General features: G+C 36.4%; 1 protein-coding gene across 1 annotated transcript in view; it reads right to left on the bottom strand.

The window, feature by feature from the left end:
- Uvrag (UV radiation resistance associated) overlaps positions 1–20,481 on the bottom strand; it is a 274,073-nt gene that overhangs the window by 144,220 nt on the left and 109,372 nt on the right. The window contains exons 6-7 of the mRNA XM_013014162.1: positions 14,482–14,587; positions 3,939–4,065 (exon numbers count right to left, since the gene is read on the bottom strand). Of these exons, the coding sequence (XP_012869616.1) occupies positions 3,939–4,065; positions 14,482–14,587 (233 nt within the window). The remainder of the gene's footprint in view (positions 1–3,938; positions 4,066–14,481; positions 14,588–20,481) is intronic.

The following is a 20,481-nucleotide window of genomic DNA, read 5'->3' as shown; positions in this document are numbered from 1 at the left end:
AATTCCATCAGACTCTCATTTACAAATGTCAGTATAAAAGCTATACCAGAGGCATGTATGTCATGTTAAATCACTGCCAAACAATAGGTGTTTTTCTTCCAGCACCATTTCTAAGGATATACTCTAAGTCTTCCCAAATAAAACTACTAGGGAAGTCTTTATGATGATGACACTGAACCACAAATCTGATCCAGCTACTGAACAAATACTTAGTATTTCCTAGGCACCACATCATCCTCATAGGATATGGTATTTGACTTTGTACTTGGGCTGGTGCCTGCTCCCAGAGATGACACAGTGTAGAGATGACAGTGCTGATGGAAGAAACACAAGGTGCTATAGAAGCACACATCCATCTAGGCTGGTAGTAGGTAGAAGGAGAAGAACCCATCTATTTTATTCCAAATGTTTTAGTATCACTTAATCTTCATCCTGATTATACAAAGTAGAAGGACAGTTCACAGAAACACTATTCATGAGACTCAACAGTGAAAGGATGGGGCTGGGAAGGTGGCTCAGTGGTAGAGCGCTTGCCTTGCATTCATGAGGCCCTGGGTTCAATTCCTCAGCACCACATAAGCAAAAAGAAAAAAAAAAAGCTGGAAGTGGCGCTGTGGCTCAAGTGTTAGAGCTTTAGCCTTGAGCTGAAGAGCTGGGGGACAATGCCCAGGCCCAGAGTTCAGGCCCCACGACCGGACCCAACAAACAAAACAAAAAAACAGTGAAAGGAATCTACATTTCCTCCAACTTAAGAATGGATAAATAAATTAGGACATATTCCTATCATTGAATATTTAATTTGGCCATAAAAACTAAGTACTGGTACATACTAAATGAAAGAAGTTGGTTCCACTTATATGAAATACCCAGAATAGGGAAATCTATAGAGATAGAAAGCAATTTAGTGGCCTGTTAGTACTGTAGAGAAAGAGAATGTAAAATGACAAATAATTTTGCTTTTAGAATAAATTAGTAGAAATTAGAATTTTTGTCATCATTGTAAACTAAAAGACTCTTACATTTGAAAGTGAAAACCTACATAATATGCAAATTACAGATAAATGATCTGTTTTACAATTTTCATAATTTTGTTGTAATTAAACTTGACTGAATATAATTTTATTATTAGATTACAATGATACTAAAATATAAATAAATACTCATAGCAAGGTCTGTAGCTGGAGGGCTATAACTCAAATGTAAAAAAAAATTGTTAGTTTGTCTGAAACGCTTTTGGTGAATTTTTCCATGAACATATATAATACAAATTATAAAAATAATATAATAAACGGGCTGAGAAGGTAGCTCAGTGGTAGAGTGCTTGCCTTGCATGACTGAGGTCCTGGGTTCGATTCCTCAGCACCACATAAGCAAAAAAGAAAAAAGCCGGAAGTGGCGTTGTGGCTCAAGTGGTAGAGTGCTAGCCTTGAGCTGAAGAGCTGAGGGACAGCACCCAGGCCCAGAATTCAGGCCCCATGACCGGAGCCCCCCCCCAAAATAATAATAATACCAATAACGAATATAATATATAATAAAAATTAACTCCCCTTTAAAAATCAACTATCTACGTATCAATAACAAGTAGAAATAAAATTTAAAATTTAAACAGTTATAATATTATTGAAAAACATCAGAAATAGAAAAAAATAAATGAATTATGAAAATGGTTCATACACTAAGAATTTACTTAATAATGTCTGTAAAGATCTAGTTACTCCTTGAGATAGAAGACAGCAAAGCGTTTATTATTCACAAAAATATTGATAAATATTTCAATATAGTTTTAACAAACTCCTAGCAAGTCTCTCTTTTTGGTGTAGAATTTCATAAGAAAACATACAAGTAAACAATCAAGATGGTTTTGAAGGAAAGCAAGGAAATCCAAGAATGTTAACAGGTACCAAAACCTATTATAGTGTGAGAAAGATTGAAACAGTGAGATAATGGTTGGAAATTAGATGAATGGAACATAACCAAAGGCCTGTAATAGATGAAGTGGGTCAAAGGTCATGTGATTATACAAGGGGAAGTTCATGTAGCGGAGGAAAGATGATCCTCAATAATGGTGCAGTGTCAACCAACCATGTCCAGGTGAAAACAGAATCTTGATTCTTACCTATATACCAAAACCAATCCAAAATAAAATAAAGACATAAACGTTAGAAAGTAAATTAGAGTACTAACTCAGAAAACACAGAAGACTAGCTCTATGATTTTCTTTTTTCTTTTATTTGGCAGTCCTGGGGCTTGAACTCAGGGCTTGGGCACTGTCCCTGAGCTTCATTTGCTCAAGGCTAGGATCCCACCACTTAAGCCACAGCCCCACTTCTGGCTTTTTCTGTTTATGTGGTACTGAGGAATTGAACCTAGGGCTTCATGCATGCTAGGTAAGCACTCTATACATTCTCAGCCTCAATCTATGATTTTCAAATAGGCAAATATTTCTTAAACTAGACACAGGCTTCCAATGTAAAAGAATGATAAAATGAAACTTCTGTACATTTAAGGTACTGTTAAGGAATGAATCAGCAAGCCAGAAAAATGGAAACACACACACACACACACACACACACACACACACACACACACACACACACACACACACACACGGGGGGGGGGGGTGTCATTCCTCCACTGCATGAACTTCCCCTTGTATAACTCACATGACCTTGACCCACCTCATCAATTACAGGTGTGTGTGTGTATGTGTGTGTGTGTGTGTGTGTATGGATGGGCTCATATATATATATATATATATATATATATATATATATATAATTTACTTATTTTATTAAAACAAAAAAAAAGGAAACCTGGGTACTGGTGTCTAATCAGGAAGCTGAGCCTGGAAGGAACGCAGTTGGAAGCAGCCTAGAAAGGAAAGTCTGTGAGATAGCTGTCTATTAACTAGCTAGTATTAATTAGCTATTGACCAGCAAAAAAATCAGAAATGAAGGTGTGGTTTAAGTGGTATCTGCCTTGCAATAAGCAAGGGCAAGAGGACAAATTCAAATCCAGTACTGCCCAGAAAAATTAAATGACATTAATTTTTTTTTAAATCTGTAACACTGATATTTCACAAAAGAAACACATGAAATGATGGTCAACTTTATTAGTCTTCAGGAAAATACAAATTAGAACTGCAAAAAGATTCTTTAACCCACCAAATAGGACAAAAAGAAAAGAGTATCAAATGCTGACAAGGATGTAGGACCCAAGCAATAATAGACAGAAAGAATCAAAAACTATTTTGGAAAACTTTTGAACACAATCTACTAAAGCTGAAAATAGATAGGTACAATCTGTCTGACTAATTCTACTTCTAATCTGAAATACATCATTAACTTCATTAGAAAATGTGCACTAGAACAGGTACAGAAGTGTCAACTATAATAGTGCCAAGCTTAAAATTACTGAAATCAACAGCAAGAGTAAATAAGTAAATACAAACACAAGTATATAATGGAAGAATAGTAGAGGAATGAGCAATAAATAAATCACAACTAATATGAAGGAAAGGATGAATCTACCAAATGTGACAGCACATAAAATGTACATTTGTGATTCTATAAAGTTCAAAATTAGGCAAAACCAGTCTTTGTCTGGTAAGTACAGGTAGTGTTCAGTGTGACTACAGATGCAAATAAAGGGAGCCTGGAGCAATCAGGATGTTCTGGAACACAGGGAATGCCATGTCTTGTTGGACAGTCTGCCTAAGTGGCTGTTGGCACTTGGTAAAAATTCAGGCTATACATATATATAGAGAGAGATTTGTACAATTTAAGTTTCAATTTCAAAGTATTTCAAAATTTACTTCCCAAATTAAAGAAATTCTATCAAAATATTTACACAAAGATGTCAATTTGAACTTATAGCAAAGAAGAAAGGAAAACTACTGTATGGTGTGGTTAGGTAGCTTGCATGGAGCTTCCACTCACCTTCATCCTGTAATGCAACCTGCTGCTTCTGCAGAAAGGCTACCTCACGTCCCAAGGCTTTCTTCTGTCTTTCCAGTTCATTTCGAAGCACCAAAATTTTTAATTGTAGGCATTCACTTTCTTTTTTCTAAAGGAATAAAATCAATCATAAGGAAATTTAGAAATATAAAAGTTCTGACCATGAATAATTAAATATTTACAAGGTTTTAAATAAGTAATGGTTTCATACTCCTCAAATATATAAATCTCAGTAGCATATATATGGAAAGAACATAGAACTAAGCAAAGGATAGACTACTTTTATTCATAACTGGAGCATGAACTCAGGACCTCATGTTTGCTAAGTCAGGAAGGCAAGTCTGAAGATCCTCCTAACCTATGATCCTCCTACCAATGGCTCTATTTAAGTCCCATACCCTAGCCCGTTTTTCCTTATTCATTTACTTTTATTTCTACTCTGTGGCAGTACTTTTTGTTTTTTTGGGTTTTTTTTTTTCAAAGTGTTATTGTAAAGGTGATGTACAGAGGGGTTACAGTTACCTAAGTAAGGTAATGAGTACATTTCTTTTTAAACAATGTCACGCTTTCCCTCGCTCTCTCCCAGTTTTTCCCTACCCCTAAGTTCATTTTCCACATAGTGTCTAGTACCATTGCTACATTTTTTCACCCTTTGTCCCTTCATTTCTGTATCCCTCCTTTGCCCTCCCAAAGACAAATAAATGAACAAGAAAAAAAGGAAAAGAAAACAAAAACAGCAACTAAGGGGGGAAAACCCTCTTGTTTCCATTTCCTGGAGCTCATTTTGATGCAAATTATTTTATATGATCAGATGCACATAAGTCTTATGCCTATGTGATCCTCTCCTAAGAATATCCTCCTTTGGTCTCACTTTGTGTGAATGCATAAAGACCTGCATAATGTCACAGTGCACTCTATTTATTTTTTAACCATCCAGTGTATTTATTTGTAACTTTATAGGCACATTGTAGGAGTGGGGTTTCTACAGAGAATTTTTACAGAATAGTAGGGCAGTTACTCTACTACTTGAGTCATGATCCCAGACTTTCTACTTATTTTTTAAATAGTCTCAGTTTTATGCCTGGGCCTGGCTTGGAGTACAATCCTTCTACTTATGCTTCCCACATAGCTAGGACAACAGGCACAGATTTGCTTTTATTGGTGAACATGGAGTCTTTTGCCTGGTCTGGCCTTGAACCTCCATCCTCTTGACCTCTAACTCCCAAATAGCCATGATTATAGGTATATCCTCCAAGCTGGCTGCTTTAGATTTTTGCAGGCAGGGATACATTTTGCCCTGGCCTGGCCTTAGACCATGATACTCCTAACTATGGTCTTCCACACTGCGGGACTATATACATATACTACCAAGCCTGGCTTCTTAATTGAGATGAGATCTACTAATCCCTCTACCTCTCAGGCTGGCCTCAAACTGTGGTTCTTCCAATCTACCCCTTTTCTCTCAGGAGCTAGGATTGTAGACAACACCTATTCAGCCTGGCTGTCAGGGGGGGGCACAATTCTAACAAGAGAAAGGACACTAGAAATATCCAAAGTCCCTTTCCAGATATCACAATATATAAAACAAAAGTCATTATGAAAAAATAGGAAAAAAGCCATTATCAAAATATTAAGCATAACAGTAGCAAAGGACCCAGAAATTCCACTCTTAAGTATGTATCAAGGGCAGTGAAAATATCTCCACCCCAAAACTTGAACAAAAACATTCACGCAAAATCATTCATAATAACTAGGAAGTATAAACAATCCAATGTCCACCAATTGAGGAACGCATAAATAAAATGTGAAACATTCATATAGTCAAATATCATTTTGCAATAAGAAGAAATTAAACATTTGGGATGTAGCTCAATGGCACAGTACCTGCCTCGAATGCGGAAGGCAAGGCCTTCAATTCAATCCCTAGCACCTCAAAAAAAAATTTTTTTTTTCTAAAGAAGAAAATAAAGCCGGCCCCTGTGGCTCACGCCTGTATTCCTAGCTACTCAGGAAGCTAAGATCTGAGGATCGAGGTTCAAAACCAGCCCGGGCAGGAAAGTCCATCAGATTCTTATCTCCAATAAAACCACTAGAAAACCGGAAGTGGTGCTGTGGCTCAAGCAGTAGAGCGCTCGCCTTGAGCTGAAGAGCACAGGGACAGCATCCAAGCCCAGAGTTCAAGCCCCATGACTGACCAAAAAAAAAAAAAAGAAGAAGAAATTAAGTACAGAAAAATGCTCCAACAGAGATAAAGCTTGAGAACAAAATTTTATACATAAGAAGTCAGTTTTTAAGAAGTCATAGACTATATCAGAGAATGCTAGCTAAGGGCTTTCAATGCCTCCTTGGTAGTTCCAATAAGGTCCCAGTAGTGTTGGTAAACAACACAATTTCTTGCCTTCAGAGTGAACACATACATGTCTGCCTAGGAATAGACACAGAACACACTGCAGATATATGCACCCTTCTCGCCTGGCATTTACCAAATGGTGTCAAACAATATGCTTTTCATGGTTTTCCATGACATAAAATCTTGACCAAATAGTAATTTGGCTGTACCTGGTAAATTCTTATGCCCTTCCAAAGGTATAAAATAGCTAATTAAAATTGTAATAGAAAAAAAATCTACTCACTAAATAAATTACCAAAACCTGGAATTAAGCTGGCGGAAAACTTTACAAGGAAAGAGTTGGGACTTGATTTGATTTATAGACAGTAAGGAAACCTGGGGACCAAGTGAGGTGCATCATTGAAGTAATGGCAGGGAACAAGATTTTGGCACTTGAGTTGAAAGTACTTTATAGCAACCATTTCTCAATCCAAATGCTTTCTTCTTCATCCCTGAAATACTGATTCTAAACAGATGTTGTAATAATCTATTAAAGATACATAAGCCAAGAAAACAAGCAAAAAAAACCTCATTTCTAATAATTATATTAGCCTTGAAAAGTCTATGAAATATGTCTTTACAACGAATATTTCTAAATTATTTTTCTAAACAATGTAAATACTGACCAAAAGCCAGTGAGGTTCAAAAATATAAAGGCAATAAACATGTATCCATTACCATATGAGTGGAAATGCATACAAACAACAAAATATTATTCAGACTTAAAAAGGAATTTGTAATCTGCAATAACATGGATAAGCCTTCAGCACATTATGCTAAGTGAAATAAGCCAGGCATAAAAGACATACTGTGTATGAAACCACGTAAATGTGATACTTAAAGTAGTCAGAATCATCAAGACAGAAAGAAGAATGGTAACTGCCAAGGCTCAAGATATGAGAGAAGCAGGAGTTAGTGTTTAATAAATACAGACTTTTCATATTATGATAAAAGAGTTTTGAAGATGGCTTGTAGCAATAGTTCTAAAATATTATGAGTATGTTTAATACAACTAAACTACACATTTAAACATGACTGAGATCAGAATTTTATATTAAAACATTTCCCCCCCTGGTCATGGGGATTGAACTCAGGGCTTCAGCACTGTCCCTGAGCTTTTCACTCAAGACTAGCACTCTACCACTTTGAGCCACAGCGCCACTTATAATTTTCTGGTGGCTAATGGGAGATAAATAAGAGTCTCACGGACTTTCCTAACTGGGCTGGCTTTGAACTGTGATCCTCAGACCTCATCCTCCTAAATAACTAGGATTACAGGTGTGAGCCACCTGTATTACAATGTATTTTATAATTTTAAAAACTGAGCAGGGGCAGAGGTTAGGGGAAAAGTGAGGTTTCTTATCAACTAAGAAAAAAGAGTCAAGACCCATTTGGGTTTTCCTTAGCAATTTACAAGTATGATCAGAAGTTTAGGGTCTTGTATTACCGAAAGAAAAAAAAACAGACAGGGAAGTAATCTTTTTCAATAAAGAGCTAAGTATTCAATTTAACTCAAAACTTCCCACAAAAATATGTAAATGGATTTGCTACCTGAACAGAGAAAGAAAATAAAGAAAAAGAAAAGCAATACTTTATAAAACACAGGTTATGTCTGGTTGGGGGTAGGGAGGAGAGGTTAACCTGTTCTGTTCCAGGCCACATACTCAAATTCAAAATGTTTTCTAGATTCAAAGAACTACAGTTACAAGTTAATCCAAATACTAAGCTAATACAGGAAGGCGTGAGTACAGTGTGTTTGTGTTATGGTCCATGTGCGGAAACTGGCCCATTTACAGAAATATATCAAGTCATTCAAAGCCAGGATTGCTGGCTTTCATTTCTGATGAGTAAACAAATCCTGCCTATGTGGGATCTGGTTCTGCTTCCTTCTCAATGCTTCAAAGACATGTCGCTCAAAGATCTTCATGTTCTCTAAGTAGCTTCTAATGAGTTTCTGTGTTCTGTTTATCAGTTTATTCCAAGTATAGTTAATGTCACGTATTGATGTCTTGTATCTCATTTTAACTGGATTTTAGCATTTCATAACACACTATCAGAAAATCACACACATTCCTCTATTTGCAAGTACACACATTTCTATTTATGGATCTTTACCAAAAAATCATGGGTAATGCTAAACATTCACTTGAGAATGACAGATTAATCTGTAACATTAATGGAAAACAATTTTCTCATAGATTTACACTGGAGTTAAAGAACCTTAAGCCAAAATTCTTCAAGCATGGTCTCAAAAATTATGAAGATCCCAAATATATTCGTAATAATTCTTTTGACTTGCTCATAAATATCTGGTGACGTCTACAAGATTTTGATATTACAACGGACCTATTATGGATGTGTGAATCCTGGTGTTTTTTAATTAAGCTAGAAATTAGCATAATAGAAAAAATTTAAAGCAATTTTTAAAACTTTAAAATTTTTTTAAACTCAATTTCAACAAAAAGCTATTTTTCATAAAAGACATTCTATTAACACAATAGATTTATTAGTGGCATTTTAAAATGAATTGGGATATTAATATTTTTTAAAATTTCTCAGATTTAATTTCTAGTATAATAAGTTTCAACAGTAAACATAAAGTACTTTGAGATTATCCCAACTTTGAAGAGTATAAAAGGGCTTTATAAACCAAAAAAATTGGAAGAATTGGTGGTTTAGTGCACTTTTTATCCTCATATATAATAGTCTTCCACACTCAGAGATATTTGAAATAACCAACAATCTGAAAAGTTTCAGAAATATGGAAGATGTCCTAAAAGCCAACAAATTGCTCTTAAACATTATTTGTAGGATCTCTTACACCTATGTCTAATTAACTGTTGAGAATGGAATCTGAGCCAAAGTCCACTACAGTAATTTCATAGACCTAGTGGTAACATTAGATTTATAACTGAAGTATAGCTAGTAGGACATACAGGGGTGGGGAGTCAGGGGGGTATGGGTGTGTGTAAGAGTTCTACACTTAAAGAGGATAAATTCCTGACCAATTGGTCTTCTAATAAGACTATAGACTGATAAAATACAAAAAGCTACTTCTTGAGGGTTTTCCAGGGTTTTGGATTGTTGTTTGCTTTGTTTCTTTATTAACTTTGAGACAGGGTCTCACTGTATAGCTTAGGCTGATCCCAAGTTCACTGGTAGCATAAACTTGTTCAGAGCAAAGCACTGAAGTCTAGAGATTTTAATAATGATATTCACAATGTTTAGGAGACTATACAATTTTACTAAATGTAGAAAGAGTCAGAACAACATGACCCACTCCCTAGCTAAGGATGACTGAACTTAGAGCTTTGCACTTGCTAGGCAAGCACTTTATCATTTGAGCCAAGGCCTGAATCCAAGAGACTATATATTCTAATCAATTTAGGTTTATTCCAGATATTTATATGGAATATTAATATTTAATATCTCATAATATTTAACATCATATACAGTAACATTAAAAATATTTGAAACAAAGCTAATGTAGCTTATTTTATTAAATGAATAAAATAACATTATGATTGTTTCAATATATGCAAAAAAAATTTGACAAAAGTTCAACAGTAGTCAATCATGATTAAAGAAAAAAAACAAAAACCTTTCAAGCTGGGCGCCCAGTGGCTCCGACCTATAATCTTAGCCACTCAGGAGGCTGAGATCTGAGATGGAGGTTTGAAGCCAGCCAGGGTAGGAAAGCTATGAAACTCTAATTAACCACCAACTCCCTGCCTTGAGTCAAAAACTCAAGGTCGGGGGGGGGGGGGGGGGATGGGAAGGGGAAACAAAGGAGGAGGCTACAATGCTTGATAAGAAATGTACTCATTATCTTGCCCATGTAATTGTAACCCCTCTGTACAGTATTTTCACAAAAAAAAAAAAAGCTCAAGGACAGTGTCCAGACCCTGAATTTAAGCCCCCCAGGACCAGCACAAACAAACAAAAATGCTCTGAAAATAAGAGAGAATTTTCTAAAATCATTAAAAAGCATTTCACATCTAGATTCACAGACACATACTCCCATACATGGCTTCACATAGGAGTCTCACTACCTTTTCACCTGACTGGCCTTGAACAATAATCCTCCAGATCTCTTCCTCTCAAGTACTTGGGAGTACAAGTGTGAGTCACTATACCCAGCTAGGATTCCATTTTTATCACTTGGCTTTCACTGATATTCTAGTTATGGAAATAGGCAGAAAAATCAAATAAGGGCATAAAACTGTCCAAACTTCTAGATATGACTGTTTACATAGACAGCCCCCAAGAATCTACAGGTTTCCTGATGGGATTCTGAGATAAAAGAGGGACATAAGATAAAGGCTAAGGAAATCATAATGAGGTATAGACTTTGATGAATGACAATTTATCAACATGGTTTTCTTCATTTTGACAAATGTAGCATTAAAACAAGATAATAATAAAAGAAATTGGGTATGGAAATACCTATACTATCTTTATGATATGTATATAGATATCTACATACACAAAGGTGTTCTAAAATAAAAAGTCTAATTATTTGGCTACAGGCATGACTCAAGTGGTACTCACCTAGCAAGTGTAAAGCTCTGACTTCAATCTCCAATACCTTTGATTCCCCCCCAAAATAAGATTACTTTAAAAAAACAAGTCTAATTATTTTAGAAAGCGCATTAGTGGCAAAATCTGCAGTCAATAGCTAATAATAACGTGTCAATGTTAATCTTAATTTTGACTCTGTATCTCATCAAATGCACCATGAGTATTTAAGATTTTTATTTTAGGAAAGACTGGATGAAAGATATAAAGAAACTTTCTGAGTTATATTTACAAGTTCCTGTAAATCTAAAATATTTGCTTTAACGGGAAAAATATCAGAGCTGACACTCCTCAGAAAATATACAAGTGGCTAATAGGATATGAAAAGTGCTCATCATAGAAAAGACAGTAACCATTCCAATGGCTAAAAGCAAAAATCTGCATATTAAATGAAATGGATACAATATTGAAAGACACAGGCTACCAAAGACAACTTGAATAAGAGCATCAAAGAAACTTAATTTCTAGGTCAAAAACCTTCCCATAGAAACTCCAAGCCTAGACACTTCCTATGATAAATTTCTACCAAATATTTACCAAAAAAAGTTCTACTTCTGTACGTATTTGTACAGAAAATAGAAAAGCAAGAAACATTCCCAATAGTAAATTAGGTGGCCATTACATTGACAACAAAATCAGATCAAAGTGCTGGTAGCTCATGCCTATAATCTTTACTACTCAGGAAGTTGAGATTTAAGGATTGCAATTCTAAGCCAGCCTTGGCAGGAAAGTCCACAAGAGTCTGCTCTCCAGTTAACTACCAAAAACACTGAAGTGAGCTGTGGCTCAAGTGTTAGAACACTAACCTAGAACAAAAAGGTCAGGAACAGTGCTCATGGCCTGCATTTAAGTCCCATAATCAGCATAAATAATAAACTATCAAGTATGCAGAAAAAGAATAATTTATCATGAATTAATCTACTTTCTTTTGAAATGAAAGTGAACTGAAGACCCCCAATGAAAATGACACCTCCAGTATATTTTGTCCCTATTTCTGCTTTCTTTTTCCCTATAGTATTTGTTATCATCAAATATGACATGTGGTTGATATATTTTTCTCTCTACTACACTGTCTTGGGGATCTCTTGATATCATCCTCCTGCTCCCTTCATGCTCCCTTTTTTTCTCCCTCTCCATGTCTCTCTTCCTCCCTCCACATTGGAGAATCCCCAGGGTCTAAACAAGTGTTTGACACATATTTGATACTCAATAAATATTTGCTGAGTTTCAGAATGAATCAGAATAAGAGTTGAAGGAGGAAAGCAATTTTCCCATAATCATGTGACAAATAGTGATTCTTGCTATACTTGTTTACTTTCAGGATATAATGCCATCTACATGTTAATCACTTTAAGATTTACCTGTGATACTAGAAATATTTACTGTTACCTTTTTTTCATTCCCAATCCAAGTTGGTCTAAGGCCAACATACTCTAAGAAATTCCAATATATAAGAACTCAGTTTACATTAAGCCTAATTAAAAATATAGTGAGAAGGTATATTTGATGTTGAAATAAGTCAGATTGCCTTCTAAGACCAATTCTTAATTAGTTCTAACCAATTAATTGTTATGAGAAATTGGGCTTAGACTTGATGACTTGCAAAGATTTGGCATCTTCTCACATTACATCAATGCCCAACATTTTCTTTGGCATTTAACTATGTTTCTCTGAAATTTCTGCTGCCATCATCTTAAGTTTTTACTTCTATGTTTTAGACTTTTGTCAGAAGCCTTTCCTGGCATAATGGTATGTTTTTTCTTCTAGTATACTTTCTTTTTTCTTCTAATATTATGCCTCCCTTCTAGTGAAATACGTTTATTTTTGAGTGATAATGTAAGTTTGCATTTCTAGTTCAGGGGAGGGGGGGGAGAGAAGAAGGAGGAGAGATATTAAGAGATCTCCTAAGAGAGTTTAGAGAGAAAAAATATATTAAATATGTGTCATGTTTGATGATAACAAATACTGTGGAGAAAAATGAAGCAGAAATAGGGACAAAATATCTAAGGGTGTGCTTTTCAGCGGGGTCTTAGGAAACTAGATGATTTCTAAGTTCACTTTCAGTTCAAAATTCCAATGACTTCCTTCTACTCTGACGAGGCAGCCATAAAAATACACAGTGACCTTTTTAAAACTCGTACATTCTAGCACCACACTGTGTGTGTCACCACTTACATTTTAGAAAAACAGGATTAAACATACATTTTTCCATCCTGAGACAAAGCATATGCTGTCACTTAATGAAGCAAGTAATTTCCCAGTCTTGCCTTGGGAGAGGAAAATAAGAAAAATAAAACCTAGCAATTTCTCCCCAGACAAAGGTTCTAAAAATGCAGCATTTATGTGCATTACAGAAAGGGATTAAAATTAGTTGTTTTCCTCCCTTCCAATATATTTATGGCCTGGAATTTGGTCCTTTATTGGTCCTAAGTTACAACAAAGGTGGTTAAACAATGTCTCTGCAATGGGAGGCTTTCTATAGACAAGGGATATGAACAAAAAAATTACTAGCACAGCGGTTGCAGCTTACCACTATATGTATACCTGGTATGTGCCAGGTACAGCATTCACTATTGTACACATGAGGTTGAACAATGAGACATTGCCTTTACAATTTTATACAGTCAACAATTTTATACAGCTTAAGCTAACAGATTAATTTCTAATTCCATGAGAGAAAGAAGCCTGTGTAGATGAGTGGCATTGCTGCTTTTCTATAGTTCTTGTATCCCATTATTATCTTGGGCAAATCTTCAGCCTGCAGAGTAGCTTTTGTTTGAGGATCCGCAGGTCCTTTGCAAAGGTGCTAGCACAAGGGACATCTGGAGGACACTGCCCACCTGTGACACACTTCTGCAGCACAAACTTGATTCAAGTACAACTTCATTGGAAGATGCCATGTAAAAGGAGCATAACCAAAGCACAAATTTCATTGCAAGCTACTCAAAGGCAGGTGGCTCCATCTTCTTAAAAAGCTTAATTTATTAAAAACTATTTATAAAGACAAAACCTTCATTTCAAAACTGTCATTTCCCCAGCCCCCTCCTCAGATATATACAAAGCAACCCAAGATTATCCTAGTCTCTGAAGTCTGTTACTTGGGTTGGATTTTCTGCTTCTTTGGAGATGCTTCACTAAAAGAACACAACTGCCAAAGCAATTCTGTCCAGACAACCTATTATGCTTCAACATACATAATTTTTAAATGCATCTTTAAAAAGTTGATTAGTTCCTATAGTTTATTTTCTTTCTCCTGAAAGCTAGTTTTCATTCTCTGTACAGTTCAGGTTTAGAGTTCACATTTATAAGACCTTAATAAGACGTTCTGTTAATCATCTTCTAAGTAATTACATATAATCTAAAATCTCATCTTACAGAATTAGGCACCCTGTAGACTACATTTTATTTCCAATATTGAAAATATGCCAACAGACATCTCATTATTAAAAAAATAGTATAACTATCTAAAGATTTTTGGGAAGGAATTAATTAAAGGACAATTTGATAACTCTCTTAAGAAATCATGGTATTTAAACAGGTAAACACTTTAAAACCTACCAGTTCATTGCTTGTAGATGTGAGTCTTAGTTTTTCTTCAATTTCCTTTCCAATTTTCTGAACAGTTACCTGAGTCTGTTTAATTGCACACTGGGCTCTATGAAGCCTAGAAATATAAGTTGTAGAAAAATTTAAGTGAGTTCATTATAACTTCTAACCGAACCATAGACATGAATGTTACTTTTCAGGGTAAACAAATACTGAACCCACAATGATTGTTTTTCAATTCATATTTATAATGAAATAGGTACAGCAATTAAATCCTAAAACAGTAATATTAGCTCTGAAACCCCTCTCTGCTTGCCTCTGATATAATGAGAGTTAGATTGCTACGCTGAAGGACTCATAAGAATTTGAGAAAGCCCTTATAAAATAATCAGGTGAACCAAGAGGATTTGTAAAAGACCAGTCATAGAAAATTTTTTAAAAATTGAGACATACTCATACAGTTCAAAGCTACTCAGCCATAAAAAGGGATTTAATGCTAATATACCCAAGAATATAGATAAATCTCAAAAATTTCCTGTTCAGTAAAGAAAACTAGAAGCAAAAAAGCACAAAACTATATGTTTATTATATAAAGTTCAAGATCAAGTAAAACCAACCTATGGTGACAAATGAAGAGTCGCTAGCTGTTTTTGTGGACTGGGGACTAACAGGAATAAGGAGAACAATCCGAGTTGATGAAACATCAGATATCTTGACCAGAGAAAAGGCTATGCCAAATCTCACAGGGTTTACACTATGACCAACCCTATGTAATTTTTTAGCTTAAGAAAACTGGCTATTGACTGTATCCCCGTTGTACATCACCTTTATAATTTTTTAAACATTTATTTATTTATTTTGCTGGTCCTGGGGCTTGAACTCTGGGCCTGGGCACTGCCCCTGAGCTTCTTTGTGTTCAAGACTAATGTTCTAACCCTTGAGCCACAGTACCACTTCTGGCTTTTTTGAGCAGTTTATTGGAGATAAGAATCTCACTGGGACTTTTCTGCCCAGGCTGCAATCCTCAGCCCTCAGCCTCCTGAGCAGCTAGGATTACTGGTGTATACCACCAGCACCCAGCTTAAAACAAAAAATAAAAACAAAAAAAAAACTGGCTACTAATCTTAATTAGAGTGTTAAGATTACACATGTGCATACACACACACACTCATTTAATTAAGGAATTAATGGCATTAGTGCCACTGGCAACATTATTATGGCACAACACACAAAAATTACTCATGATACATTCTGCACATTTGTAAATAGCCTGATAGTTTTTGAGTATTTCTTGGGTAATCTAAAAAGGGATAAACAAGTTGTCATTACAGTTACTTTGCTCATGAAATCCAAAATTCAACAACTTCCTCAGAACATCTAGGGAATCTAATAGAGGAAGTTATACTACTTCTTGCTCTAGGTGTCTATATTTGTTTAATTTCTAGCCACAGTACCACTCTCTTACAAGAGTACCACTAAAGAAATGTTCAAACAAGGGAAGGACCTTTTGTGATATGGTCTCTGCCTCTATCTCAGGCCCACCTCATTTTCTGATACTCCTTATCTTATACCTTCAATTTCATCAGTATAATCTGCTGGCAATTCTACAAACATATCATGCCCTATCTTGTCTCTATGCTTTTGTATGAGTATTACGGCATCTGCCTCCAAGTTCTCCCTGCCCATTAGCAGGTAAGTAAAGTTTTAAACCCTTAAGAGACAACTCAAGCATAAGCTCTTCTTCAAAGGCCTTCCCTGATATAGCAGTAAGCTAGACCCACTCACTCTCCTCACATGCTACATCATGTACAGGACATCATGACAAGTCATGTTCAAGAACCACATCTTACAGCAGCTGTCTACTTCCTTGTCTATCACTTTAGTAGGTCTTTGTGGGAGAGAGGGGGACTCATTTTCTCATATGTATCATGAATGTATCATATAATGCTGCACAAAAGAAGCACTGAAAATAGATTTACTGACTGTCTAAAGGTTCATATATAAAAATCATGGTCCCAGAGTTAGATATTTTGATTGATACATTAGAGTAATTTAAAGGTCAATATGATGCCTACATTTCTAACTTCAAAATATTATGTCAAAAAAAATCATAAGGGCTGGAAAGGTGACTCAGTGGTAGAGCGCTTGCCTTGCATGAGGCCCTGGGTTCAATTTCTTGGCACCACATAAGCAGGGGGAAAAAAAAAAGCTGGAAGTGGCGCTGTGGCAGAGCGCTAGCCTTGAGTTGAAGAGCTTAGGGACAGCACCCAGGCCAAGAGTTCAGGCCCCATGACCGGACAAAAAAAAAAAATCATAAGGTAAAGACCATACATTCAGGACCCTGCCTGAATGATCAATTTTTACTAAACCTGATAGGTATTATAGACTTAGAGAGGAAATCAACAACAACAACAAAAAGTTCTGTTACTTTAAAAGGGAGAAAGCACTGCAAAAAACTTCACTGGTACTATGCAAACAACCTTGTCAAATGGTGAAGACTTTAAAAATAAAAATGATTCATGACCATAATTAATGTATGACTTCAACTATTTGGCTCTCACTGCCCCAGACGCTTTCTGATCTTACCTTAGGGGCTTAAAACATACAGACAGAGTCACATTTCCTCCAATCTTCAGTGTTATCCAAATAGACTTTCAGAGCCCCTGCTACATCAAGACAGAGCTAATAATGTCCCCCTTACAAATCCAACCAGAGAATAAAAGTTTGAAGTGCTAGGTGTTTCAAATAATGTGGGCCATCCCAATTCTCCTGGGAGTGAAGAAGTGAAGGACTGACAAGAAAAGAAACAACTGCTCTACTTCCAAACTGCCTGGTTAGTTTCAGAGTAATGTTTCTTAATTTCACAAACTGTGATGAGAACTATAAGGAGCTCTTTCTGTATACAGGAAGCACTATATACCATCTAGTCCTCTGGTGACTGTTCAACACCAGTATTTATACTCCCCACTGAAAGAAAACATCACCAGTGCTAAGAGGAGAAATCAAGTTGCTATCTAATAGACTCTGAGATAGTAATAAATAGAAAATGGCTTTAAAAGGGCTATTATTGTGAACATAAGTACAAATAAGGTCAAAGGTATTATATCAAATAAATGTTTATAAAAGATTGAGACCATGACAATGAGATATAAGCCATAATCTCAGTGAAGAAATTATATGAAAATTTTCCATCTTAATGTTAATCCAACTGAATCCTACAGGCAAATTTAAAGATGTACAATCACAAATCAGAACACTTCTAGAAAGTCAGTATAGGGGCTGGGAAGGTGGCTCAGTGATAGAGTGCTTGCCTTGCATGCCTGAGGCCCTGGGTTTGATTCCTCAGCCCCACATAAGCAAAAAGAAAAAAGCCAGAAGTGGCGCTGTGACTCAAGTGGTAGAGTGCTAGCCTTGAGCTGAAGAGCTGAGGGACAGCCCCCAGGCCCAGAATTCAGGCCCCACGACAAAAAAAAAGAAAGTCAGTATAGTTCCCTATGGCTTGCAAAATGGAGAAGTAAATGCAGGAAGAATAGAAGTCTATTGAGAACAAATGGATAACTTATCATTAAGGGATTTGTACACCATATGAAGGAGCTCAGATTTTTATTCTGAAGGCATTAAGAAACCAATAAAGTGATAAACTGGAGGGCTGAGGACAGAGTTTAAGTGGTAGAATGCTTGCCTAGCATGTATAAGGCCCTGGATGCTTAAAAAGGAGAAAGGGAGGGAAGTTAGAAGGGAGGGAGGCAAAAAGGGAGAAAGGGGAAGAGATAGAGGTAGGGAGAGAGAGACAGGAGAGACTCAGAGACACAGATTTAAACTGAAAATTTTTTAACTACACGTTTATATTTTAGAAAGCTACCAGAGGAACTATTGGGGACTGAGAGGAGGGATAGGGAGTGATTAGAGGGTAAGAGAGGGAAGATGGGAGTGCAGATACAAATGCTGAAATGCACTGATTTATATAATTAACACACAATAATAATTATAATAAAAAGAAAACTCTTCTTATAATAAGGTGAATGGGACACAGAAAAAAAGGACTACCAACAAGGCTGGCATGAAATTATTCCAACAATAGAGCAACAAAAGGCACTGTCTGAAATAAAAATGGTGACAGAAAAGATGGTATAAACGTGAAAAGTAAGAGAGAGGAGAGATGAAAATGTGAAAAGTGAGAGAGAGGAGAGATAAAGACGCGTGAAATAAATTGGTAACTGCTATCATTTGAATATGGTTTACACGATTAAAGGCAAGGTCTTCAGGGTGCTGGTGCCAGTAGATGATAGAACCTTTAAAACATGGGGCCTGGTAGGAAGACATGGAGTGACTGGAGGTGTGCTCTCAAATGGTAAATCTCATGAAATCCCTTAGGTTTTTGAGATAGAGCTGTTACAAAAGGAGTAAGCCTGTCCCACTTAAGCTGTCCCTGCTCCTAACTTAAGATATGATTCTTAATGCACTCATTACCTGACTTATGAAACTATAATTCTTCCATAAAGCACCTTTATAATAACAATTTTAGAAAGAAAAAAAACGTGATTCCTTTTCTCACACATACTCCACCATCTGCCCACTATGGGCCTGTGTCAGAACCTGCACTGTGCTGGAGGTGTGAGCTAAACAAACCTCTCCACTTGATAAAGTATTGGGTACTGCATTAGTAATGAAAAGCTAAAACAGCAACACTGACATGAAAGAGAAGACATCATTACAGATACTTAAAGGAAATTAAGTGGAAATCATGAACAACTTTGCACCAGTTTAAGACAGGCTAGCCTAGGGAAGAGTCAGTAAGATCCTATCATCAAAGCTAAGCTGGGTATGATAGTGCATGTTTGTAATCCTATCTACTTGGGAAGAATAGGTAGTAAGGTCATAGTCACAGAACTGGGAAAAAAGCAAAAAGTGCTAAATGTGGCTCAAGTGGCAGAGCACCTACCTTTGAGCAAGCATGAGGACATGAGTTAACTTGAATATCACCCCCCCCCAAAAAAAATCAGGACACTATATATCAAAGCCAACTTACATAACGATTAGCAATTACAATGCCTACAGTGTTGACAAAAAGTAGAGCAACTCCAATTTTTACATATTCCTATAAAACTGTAATTTAGAAAACTAAGTGACAGTGTCTAATAAGCCAAATATACACCTCTTGTAAAAAGCTGTTAGGTCCACTCATAGATATAAAAGAAATTAAGTACATGACCACAAAACACTTGTGTAAGGTACTGGACAACTCTACCTGAGACAGTTAACAGATGGAGAAAAGAGGTTCACTTAGCTCACAGCTCTGGTGGTTCCAAGTTCAAGATGAAAGGAATCTCACTGATTCCACCTCTAGTGAGGGCAGTAGGTAACATAACATCATGGCAGAAGCATATGGGGGAGCAAGTAGTCACATCTCAAACCATGTGGGATGTGGGGAGCTTGCTCTTTTATCTCCTTAAGAGATAATGGATCAAGAGGATCAAGAGTTATATTAATCCTCCCAAGGGCTCAATGACCCCAGGATTTCCACTAGCCCCACTTCTAAAGGTTCCACCACTTCTCAGCATCACTTCCCTGGGGGCCAAGTTCCAATACATGAACCTTTGGGGGAGGCTTAGACCATATCTAGACCAAAAGTGATCCTATTATTCTTTATAGCCCCAAAGGGGAAAGAACCCAGAGAAGGAGTTACCATTCCATATTTAAAAGGAAGAAACTATGGCTCTACTCAACAATTTGAAAAGCTGTCTGTTTACAGAAATAGAGGGAAACAGGGGAAAACATACAAAGCGGAACCCATCAGCTGCACAGGACACTGATCAAAATGAACTAAGCAACTAAAGGGCAGCGATGTTAGGGAGGGAATAAGAGGGAAAGAAGGAACAGGCAACACTAAGCAAAAGCAAAGAAATGTACATATCACCGGATGTGGAAGAAATAGCTGTATTGTCAAAACTCATTGAATTCATAGACTTTATAGACCACCACAAAGACAATTTGACCCATGAAGGTTAGAAT

This window comes from Dipodomys ordii, unplaced genomic scaffold (assembly GCF_000151885.1).
Source record: "Dipodomys ordii isolate 6190 unplaced genomic scaffold, Dord_2.0 Scaffold22, whole genome shotgun sequence".
Lineage (NCBI taxonomy): Eukaryota > Metazoa > Chordata > Mammalia > Rodentia > Heteromyidae > Dipodomys > Dipodomys ordii.
The sequence above is the reverse complement of the archived record's forward strand: the minus strand, read 5'-3'. Positions and strand labels throughout refer to the sequence as shown.